The sequence below is a fragment of the Microcaecilia unicolor genome, chromosome 11, assembly GCF_901765095.1.
Source record: "Microcaecilia unicolor chromosome 11, aMicUni1.1, whole genome shotgun sequence".
In the NCBI taxonomy this organism is placed as follows: Eukaryota; Metazoa; Chordata; class Amphibia; order Gymnophiona; family Siphonopidae; genus Microcaecilia; species Microcaecilia unicolor.
In genome coordinates this window covers 11,298,751-11,323,712 of record NC_044041.1, presented here as the reverse complement: position 1 = coordinate 11,323,712, position 24,962 = coordinate 11,298,751, and the positions used below count along the sequence as shown (strand labels likewise).

Genomic DNA, 24,962 nt, shown 5'->3' with positions numbered 1-24,962 from the left:
AAAGACTAAGGGACACTCAAGGAAGTTACATGGAAATACTTTTAAAACAAATAGGAGGAAATATTTCTGGTTGTATTCTGGTTTGTTTTGGCTATCTCCACTGGTTTTCTTATATTCCTTACCTCTCTACCCTCATCTCCCCTTACGTCCCTACCCGTAACCTCCGCTCTCAAGACAAATCCCTCCTTTCAGTACCCTTCTCCACCACCTCCAACTCCAGGCTCCGCCCTTTCTGTCTCGCCTCACCCCATGCCTGGAACAAACTCCCTGAGCCCATACGCCGTGCCCCCTCCCTACCCATCTTCAAATCAATGCTCAAAGCCCACCTCTTCAATGTCGCCTTCGGCACCTAATCACTACATCTCTTCTCAGGAAATCTTAACTACCCCAACTTGACATTTCGTTCTTTAGATTGTAAGCTCTTCTGAGCAGGGACCGTCCTTAATTGTTAATTTGTACAGCGCTGCGTAACCCTAGTAGCGCTCTAGAAATGTTAAGTAGTAGTAGTATATTTGTAAACTGTCTTGAATGGCTTTTGCCAAGAGGAGGATATATAAAGTTTGTTTTTTTTAAATAAATAAATCCCCAGATCTAAGGGCTAATGTTGCCATGAGCAGGGAGATCATAGGCTGACTCCTCAGTGGATGGACTGAATATAGGAAATGCTTGTGTAATAATCTGGAGAAATAAAGCTCAAGATTGATGATCTTTTTCCTAGTGCAAGAAGGGAGCAGTCACCTGCATGGAATCCCGTCAGCTTTGATACTGCTGAGCAGCCTCTGAGCCCCTGCTGTGTTTTGAGGTGTTGTAGACCTACTGTGATAGATTAGAAATTGTGAATCTTTCTGTCCACTAGGTGGTGCTGACCATTATTGTTGCCTTTATCCTGGATGCCTTTGTGTTCCACATGAATTATAGCAGAAAGAACCAAGACGCTGAAGGTGAGAAGGGAAAGAGGGGGTAGCATCTCGTGTGCAATATGCTGGGTTTGACAGGCTCGTGTGTGAATGGATGAATGTGGATCTGGCCTTGGTAGAGACTGCAGAACTTTGTCAAGTGTTCTGACCCTGTGTGTGTTTGTGTGGTCATGCATGCATTCAGATGTGGAGTGTGCACAGATGTTTCCTTGGTAAAGTGCAGTAAATATAGTTTTCAGTTTCAAGAAACAGGCCTGCTGCCCAAACAGAACAAAACCCATTCCCTTCAAATATGCAAGAAACAACCTAAAAATATTAGACTTAGTCCTAATCTTAGCAATCAGAAAGGGAGTGGGTTCGGAGTATCTGAACAGTGCTGGCATTTCTGCTACTTCTGACCCTGTTTTTGATAAGTTTAGGGTGTAGGTTTTCATCGTTGCTGAAGAAGGGTGTAACAGAATACAGCTGCCCTCATTGTAGCACTCCTGTCCCCTCTTTGTGGTAGCATATATCAGCCAATCAAAATCTGTTAGACCATAGAATTGAATGAGTTTATAAGGACATATTGCATTCTACCCTTATTCCATATAACAGAGGATGACATTTTAGCAAGTTAGCATTTCTATAACAAGGCAGGCTACTTAGTGAGGGGTCAGTTTATAAACGATTTATCCAGTTAACATCTGGATTTCACCAGGGCAGGATTAAGGCATAGGCAAATTAGGAAATGCCTAGGAGGGGCCCCTCAGATGTGGTAATTCAGTGGCTCCCAAAGAAGAGTTTTGCTCTGATATGTCATCTGCTGACAGAAGAAAATGTGTGTGTTGGGAGAAGGAGGGGACAAGAGCCACCATGGCTGCCTGCAGAGGTCTTATTCCCCCCCCCCCCCCCCCCCCCCACACACACATACACACATTGTTCTGCATTGCTTTTTGCCACTTCAGTTTAGGCTTGTTGAACCCTTTTTCTGAGAGTTTTAAAAGGAATTTGTATTTAATAAACGAGATAGCATGCTTATTTGTGTAGGGCCCATCAAAGGGTTAATCCTGCCCTGTTCCCCTCTGACTGGCAAAATTGGTGCCCTTGAAATTACAAGGAGTGAAAAAGAGGACCAGGTCAGAGGCATTCTTCAGGCCAAATTTTGGCTTTGCCGGTTTGCATGGGTTTTCAACACTAATGGGCCAGACTTACCCACACACTTCCTTCTGTACAAATGGTTGCACTAAATTGTAAGCACTCAAACTTTGATCGTTGGATTTAGCTGGATTTTCAGCTGAAAAAATAGTTTCAGCTGAGTATCCAGCTCGAGACAGTAGTGTAAAATTGACCAGTTATTTTATCTGCCCAGCAGAGTTTTGAAAATTGACCTCAGAGTTGCCATTTTTTGTAACCCCCCTCCCTCACACCTTCCTCCTTGTAGATGAGAAAGGCATCACCTTGGAAAAAGAGATTCTGAAAGAGGAACTACTGATGATCCTGGAATTGTGCAGACGGGACTGTAACACGTTTGAGATTGCTGAGCTGCGGAAAATGATCTCCCATCTGGACAGTAATGGGGTAAGGACAGAGAGAGATGGATAGTCCTCCTGTAAATCAGAAGACCGTTTTGCCTACATTATGTCATCCCAATAAAAAAGAGAGTTACGTTTTCTAAATGTTAGGACAGCACTGAAGATTTATTTGGGAAAGATTAAGCTGTTTCCCCTGTCAGAAGTGTGCGTATGTGGCAATAAGTAGCAATTTTAAACTTCTCTCATATGCACAGTTTTGTACAGAGGTGATAATTCTTCAGCCCCTGTCCCAAAGATACAAGTGATTAAAACTTTAAAAGGGGTGGCCAAGGTAGTCTGGTGTAACAAAAATGATGGAGGCAGGAGGCATCTTTATAGAATAATCAATATATTGAAGCCTGAGCGGTGCAAAGGAAAGCTACAAGAATGGTAAGGGATTTGTGTTACAAGACGTATGAGGGGAGACTTGCGGACCTGAACATGTATACTCTGGAGGAAAGGAGAAACAGGGGTGATATGATACAGACGTTCAAATGTTTGAAAGGTATTAATCCGCAAACGAATCTTTTCCGGAGATGGGAAGGCGGTAGAACGAGAGGACATGAAACGAGATTGAAGGGGGGCAGACTCAAGAAAAATGTCAGGAAGTACTTTTTCACGGAGAGAGTGGTGGATACTTGGAATGCCCTCCCGCGGGAGGTGGTGGACATGAAAACGGTAACAGAATTCAAACATGCGTGGGATAAACATAAAGGAATCCTGTTCAGAAGGAATGGATCCTTGGGAGCTTAGCCGAGTTTAGGTGGCAGAGCCAGAGGTGGGGATAGTGCTGGGCAGAATTATACAGTCTGTGCCAGAGCTGGTAGTGGGAGGTGGGGCTGGTGCTGGCCAGACTTATACGGTCTGTGCCCTGAAGAGGACAGGTACAAATAAAAAGTAGCACATATGAATTTATATTGTTGGGCAGACTGGATGGACCGTGCAGCTCTTTTTCTGCCGTCATCTACTATGTTTCTCTTTTTTTTCTTTTTTTTTTAGTTCAAATACCTTTAAAAGGTTTTGAGCAATTAAATAGCAATGAAAGAAAACCAAAACAATGGCATCATATACAGCATTATCCAGCAGAAATATTGGTATTCTGTTTGGCCCAATAATTTTTCATCATACAAAATTTGTCCATAACGATATAAGCAAACGGTGTTCCACCACTGGTTCATACTAAGTGAGGATCTTTCCAGTGTAACAAAACAAGTTTAATAGCCACTGTCAAAAACATATCAAACAGATAGCGAAACAGAAGGATTTCCTACTGTCGAGAAACAAGGAAATTGGACATTTTTGCCAGAAGGATAATATAAATTGGACACTTTAAATTATGGAGAAACCCCACAGACTGTGAAAATCCTATGAGACTGCACTTCTGTCAGGACAATTTGGATGTTCTGAGCTAAGTAAAGTTTACTTTTTGTCAGAATTAGAATCCATTCATTAGTAAGGATGGAAGTTTAAGCAATTCTAGTAATGTTATAAGAGTTTTTGCTCTATTTTGAGTTTTCTTTACTTGCAGGAAGGCTTCTCTGTTTGTTTGAGGATTTTAGTCTAGTGAGGGAGTTAATTAGTGTCTATTTGGGTGATTTATATTCATAGTGAGATTTAGTGTTGTGGTTACATAGTTTGTAACCTTTAGATTGTAAGCTCTCTTGAGCAGGGACTGTCCTTCCCCATGTTTAAACTTGTACAGCGCTGCGTAACCCTGGCAGCGCTATAGAAATGCTAAGTAGTAGTAGTATTTGGATCTGTATTGTGTTAAATTGTGTTACCCTCCCTTCTGTTTTTTAAACACAGACTTTTCTCCCACTTCTTTAGAATTTTTGAAATATTCTGGGAGTTTTTCTCTGTGTTTTTTTTTCTCGGAAGGTGGTGGAAGCCTGTGATGGTAATATTTACAGTGGAGCATAAAAGTCAGGCTCCCTGTTACACTGAGGCTATTTTTTTTAAATTTAATATATTTTATCCTTCAGATCTGAATCCCCAGTGTGACACTATATTGGAGTGATGTGTTTGACAGTTTCTTTGTTTTAAACTTATACCATGTTGCTCAAAATCTCTATGTAACAATAAGTGATTATGTTCTAATCCATTACCACCAAATACGATACATTGTAAGCCACGTTGAGCCTGCGAAAAGGTGGGATACAAATGCAATAAATAAATAAATAAATAAAATGTACATTTATCCACCTCCTGAACTTGTCATGCATTTGACAAAGTGGACTCTTAACCAATTTATTGAGGCATGAACTTTTGAGAGCCTCTGTCTAAACAAAACAAAACTTAGTGGTGCTTAAACGGTAACTCCAGTGATTAGGAAATAAGGCTGGAGCTGGGCAGACTTCTACGGTCTGTGCCGTGATTATGGTTAGACATAACTGGATGGGCTGGAGTGGACTTCGATGGCAACTCCAGTAGGCTTTTACAGTCTGCGTCATGAAAATGGCAAGGACAGATCAAAATCAAGAATAATATGTTGTATTGCAACACATACAAGTTAACTTGAGTAATATAGCAAGTTTTAATAAACTATAAACTATGCTATGAGTTTTATATTACTGAGCAGCCTGGATGGACTTTGCAGGTCTTTATCTGCTGTTATCTAGTATGTAATTTAAGTGGGTATCTGAAGCAGTGGGAGATAGTGAGTTGCCCGAGGTCACAAGAACCATCTGTGGCAGAAGCGGTAATTGAGCCCTGGCTTCCATGACTCTCAGCTGTAACCACTAGGCCACATCTTTACTCAAAAGCATATGCATAACAAAACTGCGGAAAAATGCAGAGTTTGAGAGCAACATTGACACCAGGACAAGGGGGGGGGGGGGGGGGGAGAGGAAATCTTTCTTTATGGAAAGTGTATGAAACAGTGGAGGAGACAAGCACCATATCAGAATTTAAGAAAGCATGAGACAAGCACAGAGGGATATGAGTGAGAACGGACTGTAGAGGTGAACAAGGGTTATAGATGGATTGGATGGGTCATGTGGTCTTTATCTGCTATCATTAATTTGATGACTTCATAGCAACATATGCAACTGCAAATCCAGATGTACAAAGTGTCAAATTCACCAAATCCTATACGTAGTCAATATGGTGAGATTTGTCGTCATGTTTTCCATTATTCCCCCCTCCCCCCTTCCAAACCCTCCATTATGCAACATCGTTTTATCAGGGAGGACTCCAAATACAACAACGAGACAATACATTGCAAAAGTGAAACATAACATGTGGGAAAACCCTCCCAACTTTTATTCCTCCCCACCTTATTATCCCACCTTCCCCTTCAACTTTCAACCATTTTTATTAATATTCCAGCATGTTAACCATAACCCATCAACGCAAAACCAATATAAATTGTGCATCAGAACATGCCACATCAAACAAGATGATCCTTATTCCACCCACTTCCGCTCCCTTCCCTCCCCCCATGTGTGGTATTCCTGCCAGTTACCCATTGTGCAATTAGCAATACTTTTCCATCGATTCCCCAGGTAGTCTGGTTTCTTATGACCCCCCCCCCCCCCCAAGGCAATCGACGGCAAGGCAACAGACTCCGATCATTAATTTTTTTAATGTACCCTGCTTTGACAGTTTTGATCAACTTTTTTTTTTTACATTTGTACCCCGCGCTTTCCCACTCATGGCAGGCTCAATGCGGCTTAACTTGTGAGCGTTATATAAACTTTTTTTAATCTGCCTTTTTTTTTTTAATTAACATCCAACCTATATAGGTTAATACAACACACCTTAAGAAACAAAACACGTAGCAAGACAATATCAGCAAGATGTATATTCACAAACCCTTATGGAAACATTTCTAAATAAGAACAAAATGTTCCCCTCTTCATTTCCTTACCGCCTTCATTCCCCCTCCCCCCCCCCAAAAAAAAACAACTTCCAGCTATCATTCCGTACTAATGTAACAAGTACATCAGTGCGATGATGGGTTTTTTTTTTTACAGAAAACTTTAATAATACTGTAATTTGTTCTCTGTTTCTGTGGAGGAGACTGGTGGGAGAGGTAATGGGGATTCTGTCTTACCCTGTCAACCCTATTAGGTCTTATGAATAGCGATTGTTAAGAGGTAAAATGAAGCATCTCGTGCAGAGTCCATCAAACTGAACAAATCTGTATAGGTCTCTGCTCAAACTCTGATTATTTTTAGCTGGTGTATCTCCTCTTCATCTTGCAGCAAACATCTGTGCACTTGGTGGGCCGAAGATCAAGGACCAAGAGTGATCTAAGTATGAAAATGTATCAAGAGGAAATTCAGGTGAGAAACTGAGGGCAAGCCATGGCCCAGGTCTGTGCTCTATATTCCTTTCTGGGAAGAGCTAAGAGGTGATAGACCACACGTACCCTGGAGGCAAGGATATGTCTCTGTAAGTGGAAGGCCCTATGGGATGGTAATATATCTGTGCTGTTTGGGAAGTGTTTGTTCTAGGCGGATAAGGACACATGGTAATCTAAGTTGTGTGGTAACAATACTTCATACAGCACTGATAACCAGAAGTATTATTGTGGAGTCCAAGTTTAGGGTACCATATTTCAGTTTTAGGGTGCCTTTTCTCCAGTCTCTTTTTGTAGTTTCTTGTATCTCTTAAGCTTCTGCAACTGGAGTTGTGATTGTTGCAGTAATACAGTTGGGTTTTTTTTTAATATATATAGTGGGTGCTGAAACCTGATGGGGTTTGAGGTGGATAGTTTCCTCAGGAAAGCAGAAGATTTCAGCAGGAAATTGAGGCGGGAAAGTCCATTGGTTACAAATTTGAATTTTGGCATGGCCTTCTCGCCAAAATTCAAAATTGTGACCAACAAACCTTTCTGCCAAAATCTCCCGTCTTCCTGAGGAAACCACCCACCTCAAACCCCAGCCACTCAGGTTTGAGAACCCACTCTATGAAGACAGACTGCAGACCTCCCAGAACACCCTCGAAAGTCGCAGCATGATGACTGAAATGTCGGTTGTACTTGCTGAGATGTGGCAATACCTGGACAGCTGTAACTATCTTCAGAACTTTCGTTTTCCCCAATTTTTACAATACTCGACAAAAAGGCGACACATTCCCTTTTGTATTCTGTGCCTACATTTAGAAACCTGATGACAGTATGGAATGCTGGTTTCTTAGAGGAGTGTCCACGGGTTTTCTTTTGTTCGGACTGTAGGTCGTCCCCATCTGTTGGCTGTTCATAGTTGACGCTTTTGATTAGCAGATGTACCCTTGAGCATCATCTTGATTAGTATGAGTACCATAGGGAATGTAATCTCTGCATGTTTTTCTTTTTCAAGGAATGGTATGAAGAACACTCCCAGAAGCAGGCAGAACAGCACATGGAGGAACTCCTGCCCTCTAGGAAGCTGTGCCAACGCCTGGGGCTTCGCCCTCGCTCCCAAACTATTAATTAGACTGTGTAGACCATGGGCTGCCCTTCTATGCAATAATCCTCCTAGTATAACATTTTATATATGGGAACAGTGGCTATAGATTTATATATTTTCCCCACTGGAAGGCAAATGACACTGCTTTAAATATACCAAAAAGAGATGATACTGCACTACCTTCATGCTGTGTCTTTGTGGATTTCTTGCCGTCCTACTGGTCCCATGGCCATGTTGATGAAGGAAGTCATGGGCACTCAACGGCCACCTTAAATTTGTACGAAGAGCCTGTTCTTAGTATAAGCTGGATTAAGAGAGGTTGCTTTGAAATATTCTCAAGTGCCCAGCTCAAGCTGCTACATAGCAAGAAAGCTGAATGAACCAGTGAACTTGGCCAGTTTGGCATTTGCTGGTGTAAAGCACTTTTATTTACCACTTTACTTGTGCTCTAAAACCACACAAGACCAAAAAAACTTTCAGCTCTCATCAGTATTGGTTTGGAACAGTATTACTTTTGATGATACACTTGTATTCATTCTCACTGCCATAGTTCCGATTTTTATTTGTAAAGCAGGGCTTCCCCCACCTGTCCAGTGCACCCCACAGCCGGTTGCGTTTTCAAGATACCCACATCAAAAATATTTTTGTACAGTGGGCCTCCAGCATATGCAAATTTCTCACCCGTCATCTGGACCAGTTTGGGAAGCCTAGATGGAGAGCTACAGAGCTGTCAGCATATCTTAGGAAGTAGTTTGGCTGACGTGCTTTGTGTTAGATTTTAAGTCATGTGGTGCTGCAACGTACAGACACGCTCTGACCAATCAGCTGTTTCTAGACTTACAGGTACCTGTATTTCACCATGATTATTGATGACATAAAGGTGTCTTGTGAGAGTTATTAGCAGGAAGACAAATACGTTTATACTCGTGCATCATGAGGAAAGGGAGGGAGGCTTTATAATTTGGAAGTGGTATAGCCATGGAACCTGGTCATAGGTAACGGGCTTATTGACTGATGCAAAACAGTTTAGAGAGTTCCACAGTCATTAGCAGTGAGGAGTCCAAATCTAGTGAACTAGGAGACAGAAGCAGGATCTGAGGGTGGATCAGTGTCAACAGTGCAGTGCTTCTCTTTGAATGAGGGAACTGTATTGAGGTGAGGGAGGCTAGAAAAGACCTGTTTTGTTAGGATAAAACTATTTTGCAATGCCTGCTTCCCACCCCATCGGCATCTTAACAGAAGTTAAAATGTGCTCTCAGATACTTTGCATTTTCTCCATCCAACTACAAAGCCCAGTGCTCATTCCTTCTGTTTAAGACTTTTATAGCAGAAATATTAGCGTCAACAGCTGTGCTGGGGAGCAGTGGGGTCTGGGCCACTGTGTGTCTACTGTGTTCCAGGACTCTGGCACTCCTGCTGTCTGCAGCCAGTTTAGATTAGAGCGCAGGAGACAGCGGACACAGCAAGTTCTTGAGATGTTCTGAGCAGGGCGGAGGCTACAACAGTGGGTGGAATCTAGGGAAGGCACAGAGGCCAGCAGCGCCCCCCCCCCCCCCCCCCCCCCCCCCAAGAGGAAGAAATTAGCACCAGCACAGATGGTGTGTGATCCCACAGGCAGAAGATTTGATATATTTATAATCTGCCTTCAAACCTGAGGTGATCTTTTTTTGTTGTTGTTAAATAATTATTCCATGTATAAACAAATTAAAATAAATGAGGAAGCAGAGGGTCAGATGGATCATTTTCTACACCTATAAGGGGGGAAGGAGGACAGTATTGGATTGGAGAAGGAAGTAGGAGGAAAGAGGTGGATGGTTGGGGAGAGCATGGGAATCAAGTCTGGGGAAAGGCAAAAGTCTTTGAGAGCCACCCAGACCACTGGGGTAGAGAGAGATTCTGCCCCACTTTCCTTCTCTCCCTTAGATCGCCCTCCCTCCCCCCAGGTTTGACCTTTCTGTACCTTTCCCCTCCAAATGAGGCAGTCAGACTATGTCTGCACCTATAACTCTCAGGTTGTATGAAGGGATGGCAGGAATGGAGGGGGAGAGAGAAAGTGTACTGCATGGAGATAAGGGGAACGCTCTGGGGGAGGGACAGAGCAGCACTATATGCTGGTGAATTTCTCCAAATGCAGCTGTGCATGGTACTTGATTAGCTGCCACCTGCGGAAGATTCACCATGATCCCCTGCGCTCCCCCCCCCCCCCCCCCATTTTCTTCTACTCTTGCAGCTTATTCATGCCACCTCCCCCTCTACACGAAACCCTGTTCCCATGTATACTATTCATTGTGCATTAGCTCACACTGCTCCTTGCTACAGTCAGAATAACACAAAGAAGCCTCCGCCAAGGGTATAATATTCTACTTAGGGCTTGTATATTCGGAACTCTTTCCCATGGACAGGATGTGGCTCTCTATACAGCAAGTACCTTTTACCAGGATGAGGTGGTTTTTTTTTTATAAGCATTCATGTTCCACCTGCAAAGGCTTTTGATGTTGTGATGCTGTGGCTCGGTGTGAGAAGACCCCATTATACAGAAGCTATCTTTGGGCTTAGGATTGGCTGTAGCAGTTGTCCCATACTTCCAAATAAATTAAGCCCCCAAGGAAAAGGGTAAAGGCTACAGTCTAGTAAGAAGGGGAGAGGGACCAGGTCTCTTGGAGTGAAGAAATCTGTTTTTGGTTAAGTAAAAGGTAGGGGCACAATGTTTTTGCTCAACCCCTCTCCCCTTTCTGAGAGTCAGTATAGCAGAACTGATTTACGGAGGCATTCTCGTACTTCAAACTGTTTTTCATTCCAAAAGAGGTGGCATTAAAATAACAGCTGCATTCTTAACATTTTTCTAGTATGCTGCTAGAATCAAGATTTTCAGATCACATGTGACTATTCAAGTGATAAGTTAGAGACAAAACAATTTTGTTTACAAATAGCAGTATTTTGACTAACTCTGAATAACGTGTTTGATCAGATATTTCTGCTTCAGTTTGCATTTTATTTTCTAGTGCAGGTTGTTTTCTGTCTTGTTTGGTTAGGTATCAACTTGTACCAGCCTCCCTCTCCACAGTTCAGGAATTTCACTTCAACTACCGGAGCACTGTAAAGTCCCAATCACTGAACCAGGTTGCTCAGGTTTGCGAAAGAGACCATTAGTAGGAGCTCTGGTAAGGGCTTGTCGGGCTTCCTTCCACAGCAAGCTGAAACCATAGAAGGGGAGTGTACTCTATGGACTAGAAACACTTCCAAAGGCAGTATTTACCTCCCTCCCCCCCCCCCCCCCTGTTTTGATTTCATGGGGGCAGGTGTATGTAGGTGCAGTTTTTCCTTGGTAATGGCATACACCATCCCTATGTATCATAGCTGCCATCGTCCCTGAGCATGTAGTCACTCCAACCTTCTGTCCCCCTTGCAAGTCCAGCCCTGCTCTTCTGCCATTCAGCAGCTGTCTTAGGCTCCCACAAGCGCAAAAGGAAGTGATGTTTGTGGACCTCTGGGGCTATGCATCTCTCATGACCTGCTGCTCCTCATGTCTGTTTTTTCATTTGTCATATGTTCTGTACATGCACAGATGAAAAATTTGCACATCGAGCATTTCTACGGTACTGACTATAAACAACACCCAAAACGCATGACCCATAGGCAATCTTCAAGCCCCTTAGGAAAAGGTATAGCCAGCCCTCTGAATTGGGGGGGGGGGGCAATGCATTCCCCTCTTTCTCCCCCCCCCCCCCAAAGCCTACTGAGGCACCACCAGCCAAAGAAATTCACTGCCAAGCTGATCCCATCCTCCTCTTGCTGCTGCAGGAAACAGGAAGTCTGTCGCATGCCAATCCATCCAACTCCAGGACTCCCCGAACATGCTCAGTCCTTCCACAAACTGAGCATTTGTGAGAAATCATAGCATCAACAGCTGGAGGCACGCTGCCAACTTCTGTTTCCTGCAGGAGGGGAGTGGATTGGTAGCAAATTTATTTGGCTTTTGGGGCCTAGGTTTGGAGGGGGCTCATACCCCCTGTGGCTACACCACTGGTTAGGAGTCTAACTCTTTGGTTCTTCTATTCCAGCCTCTCTCTTCACCTTCTTTCTTGCTGATCTTCTTTCCACCTTCACTTCTTTGCACTTTAACACCTTCTGGTTAGTGGCTTCAGGGCTGCCTTTGGTTTGCCACCTTCTCTCTGGCTGCTTTCTAATCGGATGTATGGCTGTGTTTTGTCTCGTGTATTACATGGGGTTGTGTACTCTGCACAAAAAGCACATATGTACTAACATTTTGCCATTGACACAAAATAAGCTAATCTATTTCCTCTACAAGGATCTAATGTTGCTCACAAGTACAGCTTGGGCGTGAGATGGCAGTGGCCTATTCTGACTAGCCACATACTGTGTAAAGTGCTACAGAAATTTATAGCAATGTAATAAAATACTTTTTGTAATAATGCAGCTGTTGTCTCCTTCCTTCTGAATGTACAAACTTTATCCCCCTTCCTTTTCCCCCAATACTGATCCAATGCAATGTTCTTTAGACAAAATCAGCCTTTAAATTCAGACGTCTCTTTTGAGGATAGTCTCCCCAAATGGGTTAGTTTTGTGTATACCATGACAGTAATTAACCTCACTCCTAACCCAGGTGCTGTGGAATACAATCTCTCAAATTTACTGCAAATATTCACCATCGTACTTGCATCAGGCCAGAGAGCTTCCTTCTGGTGTTAGAGAAGTAAAATGTATAGGCAGCTTATACTGCTTCCTTTTAAATCAAGTCTGTGGCACACAATACCATGGAGAATATTTCTGTATCTTCCTTGGTACTTGATCTTTCTCCACTCGATGCACAGAATAATCACTTGGCACTGATTCAGCATAGCTATTATTGATACTGGGTTTTTTTTTTTTGGGGGGGGGGGGGGGGGGTTAATAGAACTTTCAGATAGAATATTCCCCAACTGATCATAACCTTTTCATTCTGCAGGGGTTTACCAATACTTTATAAATGCAATGTTTATAAAGTTGGCCCTGTTATTGTGACTTTCTGTATATAAACCTCCTGTAAGAAATTTGTAACCAGCTGATGGTGTGTAAGAGAGAGAAATTGGGATTGTGGGAATCCCACAGGGCTGGAAGAAGTGCTGTAGGATTCCTGTAGGAGTGTAGTCAAAAATCTATGGTCCAGAGCAAAGCAGTTGGAATACCCAGAGAGGCAGCCAGAGGCTTACATAAGTATTGCCATACTGGGAAAGAGTAAAAGGTTTATCAAGCCCAGCATACTGCCAATCCAGTCCTGTGATTTCCCCCCTCTTACAGTAGAAGTGCAGACCCTGTTGACTTCCTGAGAATCTTCACTCCCTCTGTTTCTGGCCCTGTATACTGGCTTCTTTCACTTTCCCAGGCCCCCAAGGGGGGGGGCCCAGTACATGCTGGAGAGAGCCAGCAAGTAAGGCTGACACTGGTGCTATAGCACCAAAGACTTCAGGAAAGTTATCAAGAGGGTAGGGTATGGGGGGGGGGGGGGGTGTAGCCATTAGGAGGGGGCCTGGGATAGTGGAAGAGGGGCTGGCTTCTGGGTAAAACAAGTACTGGCTGAGAATCAGGCAAGTCTAAAAATCAAGATTGACAAGATCCCTGAGCAGTCCAGATATTTAAACTTCTATATTGCATATATGTCATACTGAATGGTTTCTGATCTTTAAACAAAATGTAATATTAGACAAAAGGGAAGCAAATTTAGCACAGCTTTTCTCTGGCTCCAGCTGCTGGCAAGGGAACATAATTATGGCCTAGCCTAACAGATAAAGGGGTCCCTTTTAGTAAGGTGTGCTAAATGATGATACCCATCCTATATAATAAAATCCACGTCCAACGTTCTGAAGCTGACTGCATGGACACAAGTCTTGAGGCATTCGTGCTTCCTTTTTAAAAGCATTTTTGCAGGTTCAATTTGGTTTTTTTTTCTTTTTGAACCGGCCGCTGCTACTTGACAGGAGAAGCAGCAGTGGCCAGAAATGGCAGCTGAGCTGACGTCGGACGGAGGGGGGGGGGGAGCAGTGGTGGCAACCTTGGGGGGGGGGGTGGAGGGGAAGAGCGATGGCACCCTGGGGGAGGTGTGAAGGGGTGAGCAGCTGTGACCTTGGGGGGGTGTGGCAGCAGGGGTGGGGCCTGCGTCAACGGAGGGGGAAAGGTCCTGAGACCAGAGGGAAAGGGGTCCAGAGACCTGGGAGGGGTCCTGAGACCAGAGACAGAGGGGGGGGGGGTCCTGAGACCTGAAAGCAGGGGGGAGAGGAACCAGATAGGGAGGGGGAAGGGTCCTGCAACCACACAGAGGGAGGGGGGGTGGTATCTGGCACACACACAGTGTCTCACTCATACACTGTCTACCCACTCTCATACACTGTCTACCACACACTATATGTGTCACACAGTCACTCTCGATCTCATACACTCTCACTTTCACAGAGAGTCTGTGTATCGCACACATACTCTCACACTCTGTTTCACAAAAACACTCACACACACTGTGTGAAACACTCTCACTGTGGCTCACATACGCACTCGCACACACTCTCATTCTCACAGACACACTCGCACCCACTCTCATTCTCACAGACACACTCGCACCCACTCTGTCACACACACACATTCACTCTCACACACACTCTGTCACACACACACATTCACTCTCACACACACTCTTTCTCAAACATACACACTCCAAGGAAAACCTTGCTAGCACCCGTTTCATTTGTGTCAGAAACGGGCCTTTTTTTTTACTAGTAGGAATATAATAGGCATCTTATCATTTACGCATGCTAAATTCATTGGCACACCTTAGTAAAAGGACCCAAAAATACAGTTGTAGCCATGACACAATCAAATTAGCAAATGGTCTGCCTGTTGGGTTGTAAATTTTATAACAACTTAATGGAAACGCAGGTGCTTATGGAGTTGGGTTGATTAGTCTGTCTTGGCTGGGACTTTAGAGAGGGTGACAGCCACATTAGGAATGCTGGCTACAGAGCAGGGGTTCTCAACCCAGTCCACTGGGACCACCCGGTCAGTCCGGTTTTCAGGCTACTATGTGCTAACTAAACTTGATGTGTGTTGTTACTCTTAAAATGAATGTATGAAAAAAAAAACCCCACATGAAAATAAACTGAATTTTGTTGAGCCTGTAAACAGGGTAAGTGGGATTGAAGGGTAGACTTTTTCCTTAGTACCAGTGTAACTCTTAAGATTAGTTAAGAGTATGTGCCACTAACTGATTTTTTGAGGATTTAGATTTTTTTTTAATGTTTATAACCCAAGCTTAGCCAGTGGTGGGAGGCAAGGCTGGTGGTTGGGAGGTGGGGATAGTGCTGGGCAGACTTACGGTCTGTGCCAGAACCGGTGGTGGGAGGCGGGGATAGTGCTGGGCAGACTTATACGGTCTGTGCCCTGACAAAGACAGGTACCAATCAAGGTAAGGTATACACAAAAAATGGCACATGTGAGTTTATCTTGTTGGGCAGACTGGGTGGACTGTGCAGGTCTTTTTCTGCCGTCATCTACTATGTTACTATGAAGATAATTTGAAATTTATGTTTGTTCTTTAAAGCAACCTGCAGACTTGGCTTATTCCATACCCTCAATCAGGATCCTCCAATCCCCTCCCCACCCTTCTTAGGAAGGAAGAGAACCAGGGAGAGGAATCTCTTCTGGCAAAACTGAATGGACAAGTTAGTCTAGATCTGTCACCATGTACTATGTTTTCTCTGAAAAGCCACTGCAGGCCACTCCCTTCAGCAGCATTGTACAGTAATGAAGTAAAAGTAACTTGTTTCAGTAATTTTACTTGCAATGAAGGGCTGGAAAACATTAGTTTCTTATAACAGAGTAATATTTTAACCACTGTTAGCACGTTCACATCATTACATAATGATCCTTGCATGCACAAACAAAACTTTGTACTAAAGAATTTTTTCAACCCAATCTTTGCATAGCGCACATAGGTTCAGAATCGGCCATAGCAGATGGGTGTAGGTTGTTTTCAAATATCTGTTTTATTAGGCACGTGTCAATCATTTTCCCATCTGACCCCAGCATAAACCCTCTTTTTCCCAATCCTAGATTCTTCCATATCCGCTTCCTTCCCCATCATCAGGAAAATCAATTCAATGCCATTTATATTAAAGTGGAAGTTTCAAGCCCAACTGTAGCCAAGTTGACTTTCTTGATCGATGTTTCTGTAATGAAACCTGTTGCTCAGTCTTTGAGCAGCCTGCAGTCAGAAAAGAGGTTCATGGAGTACTTACTGCCAATCATTATCAGGCTTTGTGAAACTCTCTTTGACAAGACGTCATCATCAACTTGTAAGCCTCTTGTAATTGTCCTCATAAATGTACTTGATCAACGCTTTTCCAATCTATTTGATGACTCTGAAGCCTCTGCATCTATTCTGGATCCTGGGTTTTGCACAGGATGGATAATAAACATTCTTTACTATAAGGAAGACAAGTGTTCCACATTGATATTTCCTTACGCAATACTTGCAGATCCAGACAGAAGCTATCAGTAGTACTGCAGCTTGGTCCGAGTTGAAGAAAGTTTGTAATCAGACTGGATACACCACTTCCTGCCAGTGTAACTGGTGTATTCCATTTTAAGTTGTATTGGGTTAATAAATGACTCAAGTGCACCCAGGTAAGCGAGTCATTTGCATAATTAATTACTTAAGGTACATAAATGGATTGAATTTTACAGCAGCTGTTAACAGTTGTAGTTCTGGTACTTTTACTGTCAAAGTATGACAATAGGCAATTACATTTTTTTACTTCTATTAAAAGTACAATTTTTGTGTACTTCCTGCACTTTTACCTTAGTTAAAACACTGAAGTATTTTGACCAACATTGTCCTTCAGTAGATCAAAATGTGTTCTACCACTGTTGACATAAGGATAACCCTTCCTAGACCTACCCATCATTCTACTGCATATTGTTCTGTCCAGTTTAAGGATTTCTCGTGGCCCACAGGTGAGGTGGGAATCATTTTCTACCACCAGGTTAGCTTCTGGCTCCCTTTGGCTCTTCCAAAATATATATATATATATTTTTTTTGTTGTTGTTACATTTGTATCCCACATTTTCACGCCTAGTTGTAGGCTCAATGTGGCTTACATAGTACCAGAGAGGCCTTTGCAGACTCCGGTGTGAACAAATACAGGGTGATATTGTGGTAAGTTCATGTGGCACAGCCACATTAGGGAATCGGAGAACGGAAGAGTTGTGTTATGTCCATTACGTGCTTTAGTTTGGTTGTGTTGCCCAGATCAGGCATTTAAGTTGGATCGGTAGGGTATGCCTTTTTAAAAAGGTTGGTTTTTAGTGATTTCTGGAAGTTTAGGTGGTCGTACGTCGTTTTCACGGCTTTTGGTAATGTGTTCCACAGTTGTGTGCTTATGTAGGAAAAGCCAGATGCATAAGTTGTTTTGTATTTAAGTCCTTTGCAGCTTGGGTAGTGCAGATTTAGATAAGATCGTGTTGATTCAGAGGTATTTCTAATTGGTAAGTCGATCAAGCCTGTCATGTATCTCAGATCTTCCTAGTGATACCACATGCAACATCAAGTAAAGGCAAATTTTTGTTTTTAATTTACGCAAAAGTCTTTCATTCTCAAAGATCCTCAGCGAGAAGCTTTAATGGCTTTAAAGTTAAAAAATATATTTTTAAAATAGTTTGCTGAAATACCAGACCACCACTCATCTGTATTTTCCCAAATGTCACAAAACAGACAATAAAATTTTGTAACAGTAAATAGCAAAGTAAAAAATATTAAAATTACAAAAATTTAAAAAAAAGTTACCTGCAGTGTTGACAAATATTTTACATTTTAAAAAAATGGTAATCAACAAATAACAGAGGTTTATGACTTGGAGGCCCAGAAATCAGTACCATTAAAGTATTATCACTTACAGATACGAGAGGCTATGTCTATGACACACTACACAAAATCAACACAGAAGTGGGAACAAGAACTGGGTTGCACCATAGGGAGCACTACAATACAGACCTGTTTGCAGTTATGTTATAAGCAGTTTGGATCTATTGAAATCAGAGAAATGCAATACAAATTCTTGATGAGACTTTATATATCGCCACACAGAGCATTTAAAGCAACTTTGAGGCCACAAGATGATTGTCCAAAATGTGAGAGGCAGGGAGCACATATGGGACATATGTTCTGGCATTGTCCGCCAGTATTGAGATTCTGGTCTCAGATATGTCTACATGTATCAAAGATGTGGGGGATTAATTGGAAGAGCCATCCAAGGTTGTTATTTGAACAATTTACAAACCAAGGGTCCAGTAGGGTTGGCCTTCGACACTTCCAGAGACGATCAGTGATGATGGGTAAAAAGACAATACTTAAATTGTGGTTGCAGAAAGAAACACCATCCACTCAACATTGGAGAGCAAATATGATCTCGCTTAGTGCAATGGAAAGAAAGGAAGCATTAGATCTGGCATCACAAAGAGGTGAGCAGTATCTTCAATGTTGGATGCCCTTTCTAAACACACTAACTCCACGGGCACGTAGTAGAGTACTTAATGGATAATAATTGTTGAATTGAAGTTGAACATGGGAGGGAAGGGGGGAAAGGAGGGAAGGGAAGGGGAAATAAAATGTGATAAAATGTATGATGATGACTGGAAAACGAAGAGTTAATGTATTAAGATTGGTGGACTTATATATTTCAATGTAATCTGCATCATGTTGGATGTTATTATGACTTGTTCAATTTTTCTTATCGGTCATCAATAAATATATATATAAAAAAAAAAAAAAAATGGTAATCAATCATTTGAATGCTTCCTAACATAGCTCCAACTAAGCTGGAAGCACCAAAGAGCAGAAGGAAGAACCAAGGCTTGAGGTCCGGATAATAGACTCCTTCATTTCTCTCTCCCATGCACCTATTCTTGTCAATAGAGTGACAGACCCAGTCTCTTTCAGAACCCTCCAATCATGGGCTCCGCTTATGGCCAATGAATATTACCCTTGAACAAAGAGCATAACTCTTCCCCCCCCCCCCTTCCTAGCAAGAATCTTCAGCATGGCCACTGGCTTGCCTCATGCAATTACAATTTTTATGCTAAAAAGTTAAAATGATTCATTTAAATACCTCTGTCACACCTTCAAGATTGTATGTATCTGAATTGGCTCTCTGAGCCTGATAAGTGACTCAATGGCTTTATGCTATGTCTCGTGGGTTAAGGACAGACCTCAGCACCACCATTCAAATTCAGCTGAACAGGCCTCTCCCAGGGCAGCAAGTGTTTAGGGCCAGTGCTCAAATCCAACTTTTATAGCAAGTGCTGTATTATCCCACACAAGTCAATCATAGGGAAGGTTCTCCTACAACACAGCATCAGGTTGTGCTCAGCTGGATAACCTTGAATTCTGTCAGCAATGCCACCACGAGGAAGGCGAGGTAGTACAGGATGAGGCAGATGCCATAGACCCGTGTCAGATGAAAACACTGCAGTGGCACCGACACAAAGGACATCACCAGGCTTAAGCCCAGAGCTCCAGCCAGGATCCACACAAGAAGACCATCAGATTCCAGCTAAAGACAAGATGGTAAAAACAAAGTTACATTCAAGGCCGTCTCTTCTTCTCCACCTCCCAGGAATCATTCTCAGAAGGAACACACCCAAGTCTCTGACTAACCCCCCTGGTCAAAAACAGACTGGCTTTTTTTAATTATTTTTATTTACGTAGTTCGAGGTCACCATGTGACATCCACAGTATAAACAGAGGGAGATATGCCACATGTTGTAGTCTGTCTAAGCCTACTGTGATCCATCTATGCTTAGGCAGTTTTATTATTTGAGGCAGTGGTGAGAAATTGGTATGATTCTGTGCAGTGACAGAAGCTGCTTTAATTGCATCCAATTCCTGCTTTAGTTTGCAGAGCTCCTCAGCAGCAAGCTGAAGACAGATAGGACACGCCTTAAGCCTCCAGATGGTGTGACTTGGAACTAAAGCACCACAATTATTACACAGAATAAAAGTTAACTTGATTGGTTGGAATGGGTATGATCAGGTATTACTATGAAAGGGTTAACAGTCTGCAAGATTGCCTGTGTATGACTGAGGAGCAATATTAATGATTTTAGGGTTTGCCTATATATATGAGGAGAAATCCTTTGGAGGGGGGAGGGAATATGAGCAGAAACCCCTGGGAAGGGTGGGTGCGTGGGACTATGAGTCTCAGTGAGTTAGCCAAATCCTCAAAATGTTCTCTGGGAGGGGTAAGCAATGACACAGTTTGATAAAAAAAAACAATTACATTCAGTTTGATAGAACAATCAAATTCAGCTAGAAAAGTAATTAAGCAATGAAGTCTAGACATATCAAGTAGCTAAACCTGTAGCCAGAAAGTTGAGAATAAAATTACCCGAAACACTTAGCAGTATTATGACTCATGTCCAGCACATGGAATGCTTCAAAGTAGTCCGTTTCCCTATGCAGAGCCCTGTTCTAAACAAGTTAGATCTTTTTGGCTAGGAGTCTAGTTTGAGCTTTGAGTGGAAGATGGCTTTGGGCGAGATTGTGGACCCCTAGAATTTGAAGAGATGGAGGTGTAGTCAGCACCCTGCCAATGCACCTCTGCACTGGCAGTGCATTGGGGTGGGTGACCAGTCCAGATTCCTCCAAGAAGGAAGGTGATATCTGGGGGACATGGGCAGGATGGACAAGGGGAAAGACTTAGTGAAGGAGCAAGGGGACAAGTATTTTTATTGCAGTATTACCTAATAAAGGAACAGTGAGACGTGTTTAAGGGGAAAGGGAATGGGAAAGGGGAAAGGGAATGGGCCTTTCTGTGGTTTTTCCAACTACATTAAGTAGAGGAGTGTACATTCAAAGCGGTTTACATATTATATACAGGTACTTATTTTGTACCTGGGACAATGGAGGGTTAAGTGACTTGCCCAGAGTCCCAAGGAGCTGCAGTGGGAATCGAACCCAGTTCCCCAGGATCAGAGTCCGCTGCACTAACCACTAGGCTACTCCTCCACATTGGTAAAGGCTAACTGATTTCAACAGTATGGCTTAAAGGTTGCTTACTGAACACCATTCAGTCAGAAGGGTTAATAAGTTGGTTACAACTTATATGAAAACATTAAGACATTTGCTAATTAAGTGGTTTGGTAACTAGTTCAATAAACCGCTTAACCTTTCAGTCAGTCTTGCTAACAATTGTGTTTTTGAATTTCCTGTGGGGGGGTAGGGGGGGGGGGGCAAGAGGGGAAATCGCACCTGCTAACATCTTTCTTCCCCAGGTGGAGGCACCAAGTATTCCGGGACCCAATAGAGACTGCCCAAGGGACACGCCAATCAGGTCAGACCCAGACCCAGGCACACTCATAAGGGGGCCTTACACAGATATACGTTTTCACAGGATTCTTCTGGGACAGGCAGTGTTAAATCTAAATGAAAATCTCAGGTGGGCTGGGCCTAGGGCTCTGAGATTAAGAAGGTGCGCAAGGCTGAAGCTTCACCTAGGATGCCCAATATCCTTTACACTACATAGCGCTGCCTGTAACAAAAAGCAAAAGGAATTAGTAAAACACGAATACATACCATCAGTTCACTCTTCTGCCTGGAGATCTGCAGCAAACAGCCGAGGCCGACACCCACAAGTACATCTACAGCGTCACTCAGGAGAACATTCAAGAATCAAAACCATCTACCAGGTGGAGGCACATCACTGAACACAGTTCCAGGTACAGGTCCCAGAGCCAGCACAAGCTCCAATCATGATCCGTTATCAAAAGCTGCGTAGCAGCTTCCAAAATACAGGAACCTGGGACCAGTGGCGTAGCCACAGGTGGGCCTGGGTGGGCCGGGGCCCACCATTTATGGCTCAGGCCCACCCAACAGTAGCACATGTTTAGCGGTAGCTGGTGAGGATCCCAAGCTCTGCCAGCTGAAGACTTCCCCCTGATGGTAATGAAAAGCTACTCTCCATGATACTGGCACCTGCACATGCTCAGTTTTCAGCACATGCCTGCTGCAGACTGCCAAGGTGGAAAGAAGCATTTTCTCACCATATTTTGTTTGGTGGTGGGGGAGGGGGAGAATACTTGGTGCCCACCCACTTCTTGCCTAGGCCCACCCAAAGTCTGTTGTCTGGCTATGCCCCTGTCTGGGACATTTCCAGGGAGGCCTCTACCCTTTTATGAGGACCAACTCAAGACACTGGTGTATTCAAAGGGGCTAACGACATATTACTACTACTACTATTTAGCATTTCTATAGCGCTACAAGGCGTACGCAGCGCTGCACAAACATAGAAGAAAGACAGTCCCTGCTCAAAGAGCTATGTAATAAAAGTGAGCCAAGTATAGGACAATCAAGCCATTGTGACATCACTGATGAGGTTGGCTCTTATTGGTGGCCTGAGGCATTATGACATCACAACATTAGCTCTGGTTACAAGAGACTACTAACCTACTATTTATCACTTCTATAGCACTACAAGGCGTACGCAGCGCTGCACAATCATAGAAGAAAGACAGTCCCTGCTCAAAGAGCTTACAATCTAATAGACAAGAAATAAAGTAAGCAAATCAAATCAATTAATGTGAACGGGAAGGAAGAGAGGAGGGTAGGTGGAGGCGAGTGGTTACAAGTGGTTACGAGTCAAAAGCTCAGTACCTCTCCTAATCCTGACACTCAAGTTCTGGTTTATTACAAGCCAAGCTGCTGGTTGGTATGTACAAGAAAACCAGGGATTTTTTTTTTTGAAGGGGTACTCGCGGGTACTGAGTACTGACACCTTTTCCATTCTCTGCTAAAATTGACCCATGGACCCCTAAGTTCTAATGAAAGAGCTCAGGCTCTACACAACAATTCTGCCTTGTCATAGGTTCTGGGACTGGTTGCAGGGGGCCTGGCTATTGTGGGGTGGGTCCCTCAGTGATCACCCCCACCCCTGAAGGGTGGCCCGGCATTTGAGTACCAGCACCTTTTTCGCTAGAAAAAAAACGCACTGAAGAAAACAAAACGCAATGTAAAAAGGATACTAAAGATGATCCCTCCAAAACAGGCGGAAATAGCCATCCGAGGATATCCTTGCCGTGCCAAAGTGATATCTGAAATGAAATCTGTAGAGAAACAAGAAATTATAACCGGAGACACAGGCTCATGAGCAGTCCGTCACAGCAATATGGAGCAATATTTTAGAAACGACGTCCCATTTCTCATTTATTTTAGAACAGGATCTGCTGACATACAGCCTGTACTAAAAGAAATGGATGTCCAAACTAAGAGGGGGAACAAAGGATCTGGACGTCTTCGTGACAGCATAGGAACTTCCACTGTATAATATGACTACCTCAAAGTTCATCAGAGTGGAGTTCCCTTATGTGGTACTTAGGCCCCTCCCAGTACATCACAGGATGGACTTGGCAGGGGCTGGGCACATCCGTTTTGAGGAAAGCGGACCCAGAGGCAGGAGGGAGTAGGCATTCCTTCTGTCTCCGACAAAAAAGGTATGTAGAGGGGTTGGGGATGGGGCTCACTAGACCACAATGGCCACTGTTCTTTTTGGTTGCAGGGAGGAGACCACTAGACCACAATGGCCACTGTTTCTTTTTTTGGTTGCAGGGAGGAGACCACTAGACCTCCGTGGATTTGTTTGATGTGGGGGGGGGAAGGGGGTTGGGAGGGGTCCAGTTACTGAACATATACACAGCTTTTGTGGGCATGTGCCAGGATCGCTTGGACCCCTTTATTAACCAATGCTCGACACTAACTGCATGCATATAATTTGCATGTTGTTAGTATTCCCTCTAAGGAGAGAGACCTGTTGCGTGCAAAATATTTTTTGAGTGAGCACTGAAAATAGCCAAAAAAAGAGCGGAGGAGGGGGGAGTCCCCCTGAGATTTACCTCATTTATTCTATACATATTTATATTTGTTCATTTTACTATAGTTATGCTGTTAACACAATCCCAATAAATAAATACATATAAAGTTTACTCTAGACCACGGTTAGACTACTGTTTGGTTTAGGGCTTATTTGTTTTTCTCCCCTGTGGTTTCTATTTTTTGATTTGGGGTGTTGAAAACTGCAATAAAAATGAAAACAAAGCAAAAAAAAAAAAAAGAAACCTCATAAATTTCACAAAAAAATACATAAGTTTCTGAGAGATCAGAGATTTAAACTTTTACCCTTTACCTCAATTTCCAAAACACAAGTGTTTTTTTTCTTTTAACCTTAGCTCAGTGAAAGCATAAACCTTAAAATGCACAGCTGCAGTGGGACACGATGGCATATTTCCCTTCCTCTGTTTGCAGACAAACGCATAGTAATAGACACATGGTAGACTGTGTCTCGGTATGCCAGCAGGTAAAACCAGTTCCTCCATATCTAGTACTAACAGATTCTTGCAGCCTGAACCAGCTGTTCCACATCTTCTTGCAACCCTACAGGGTTTAAAAAACGTAAAATGTGAGATGGAGCGTTTGATTGCGGTGAAAAAGAAAACATTGTCTAAGTGGGTGATGGTGTGGGATCCCTTTATGTCAGCCTGTTCAGCATGATTGGGGCTTGTTTGTATGTCTATTTGTTTGATCAAGGATGGAGGTTTGGGAGCGGTGTGGGGGTTTGAGGATCGTTGGGGGGGGGGGGGGTTGATTGAAAATACTGTAAAACATTTGAGGTTCAGTTGGTATTAATTGCAGCATTGATTATCTTTTTGTGTGTGTTCTTCTACAATATGCCTTATGTATCTAGGTTGTGTATAGATTGTATAGTATTTAGCCATCACTATTTTGTTTCATTGGCTGATGTATTTTATTTTTGTTACATTTGTACCCTGCGCTTTCCCACTCATGGCAGACTCAATGCGGCTTACATGGGGCAATGGAGGGTTAAGTGACTTGCCCAGAGTCACAAGGAGCTGCCTGTGCCTGCAGTGGGAATTGAACCCAATTCCCCAGGACCAAAGTCCACCACTCTAACCACTAGGCCACTCCTCCACTTGTTTTCTCAATGCTTAAGATCTTTATAAATTAAAAAAAAAAAAAAAAGTAAAATGTTTAAAGTACCTGGTGGGTGAAC

General features: G+C 43.1%; 2 protein-coding genes across 6 annotated transcripts in view; one reads left to right on the top strand and one right to left on the bottom strand.

Moving 5' to 3' along the window:
- TPCN1 (two pore segment channel 1) overlaps positions 1-9,404 on the top strand; it is a 127,021-nt gene extending 117,617 nt beyond the window's left edge. For all 4 annotated transcript variants that reach the window (XM_030218685.1, XM_030218682.1, XM_030218683.1 and 1 more), the window contains 4 exons: positions 857-941; positions 2,338-2,474; positions 6,673-6,753; positions 7,771-9,404. In XM_030218685.1, coding sequence (XP_030074545.1) covers positions 857-941; positions 2,338-2,474; positions 6,673-6,753; positions 7,771-7,887 — 420 coding nt within the window. In that variant the 3' untranslated portion in view covers positions 7,888-9,404. The remainder of the gene's footprint in view (positions 1-856; positions 942-2,337; positions 2,475-6,672; positions 6,754-7,770) is intronic.
- A 9,266-nt stretch (positions 9,405-18,670) lies between these two features.
- SLC8B1 (solute carrier family 8 member B1) overlaps positions 18,671-24,962 on the bottom strand; it is a 52,120-nt gene continuing 45,828 nt past the window's right edge. For both annotated transcript variants that reach the window (XM_030218371.1, XM_030218372.1), the window contains exons 14-16: positions 22,921-23,001; positions 21,476-21,540; positions 18,671-19,454 (exon numbers count right to left, since the gene is read on the bottom strand). In XM_030218371.1, the coding sequence (XP_030074231.1) occupies positions 19,257-19,454; positions 21,476-21,540; positions 22,921-23,001 (344 nt within the window). In that variant the 3' untranslated portion in view covers positions 18,671-19,256. The remainder of the gene's footprint in view (positions 19,455-21,475; positions 21,541-22,920; positions 23,002-24,962) is intronic.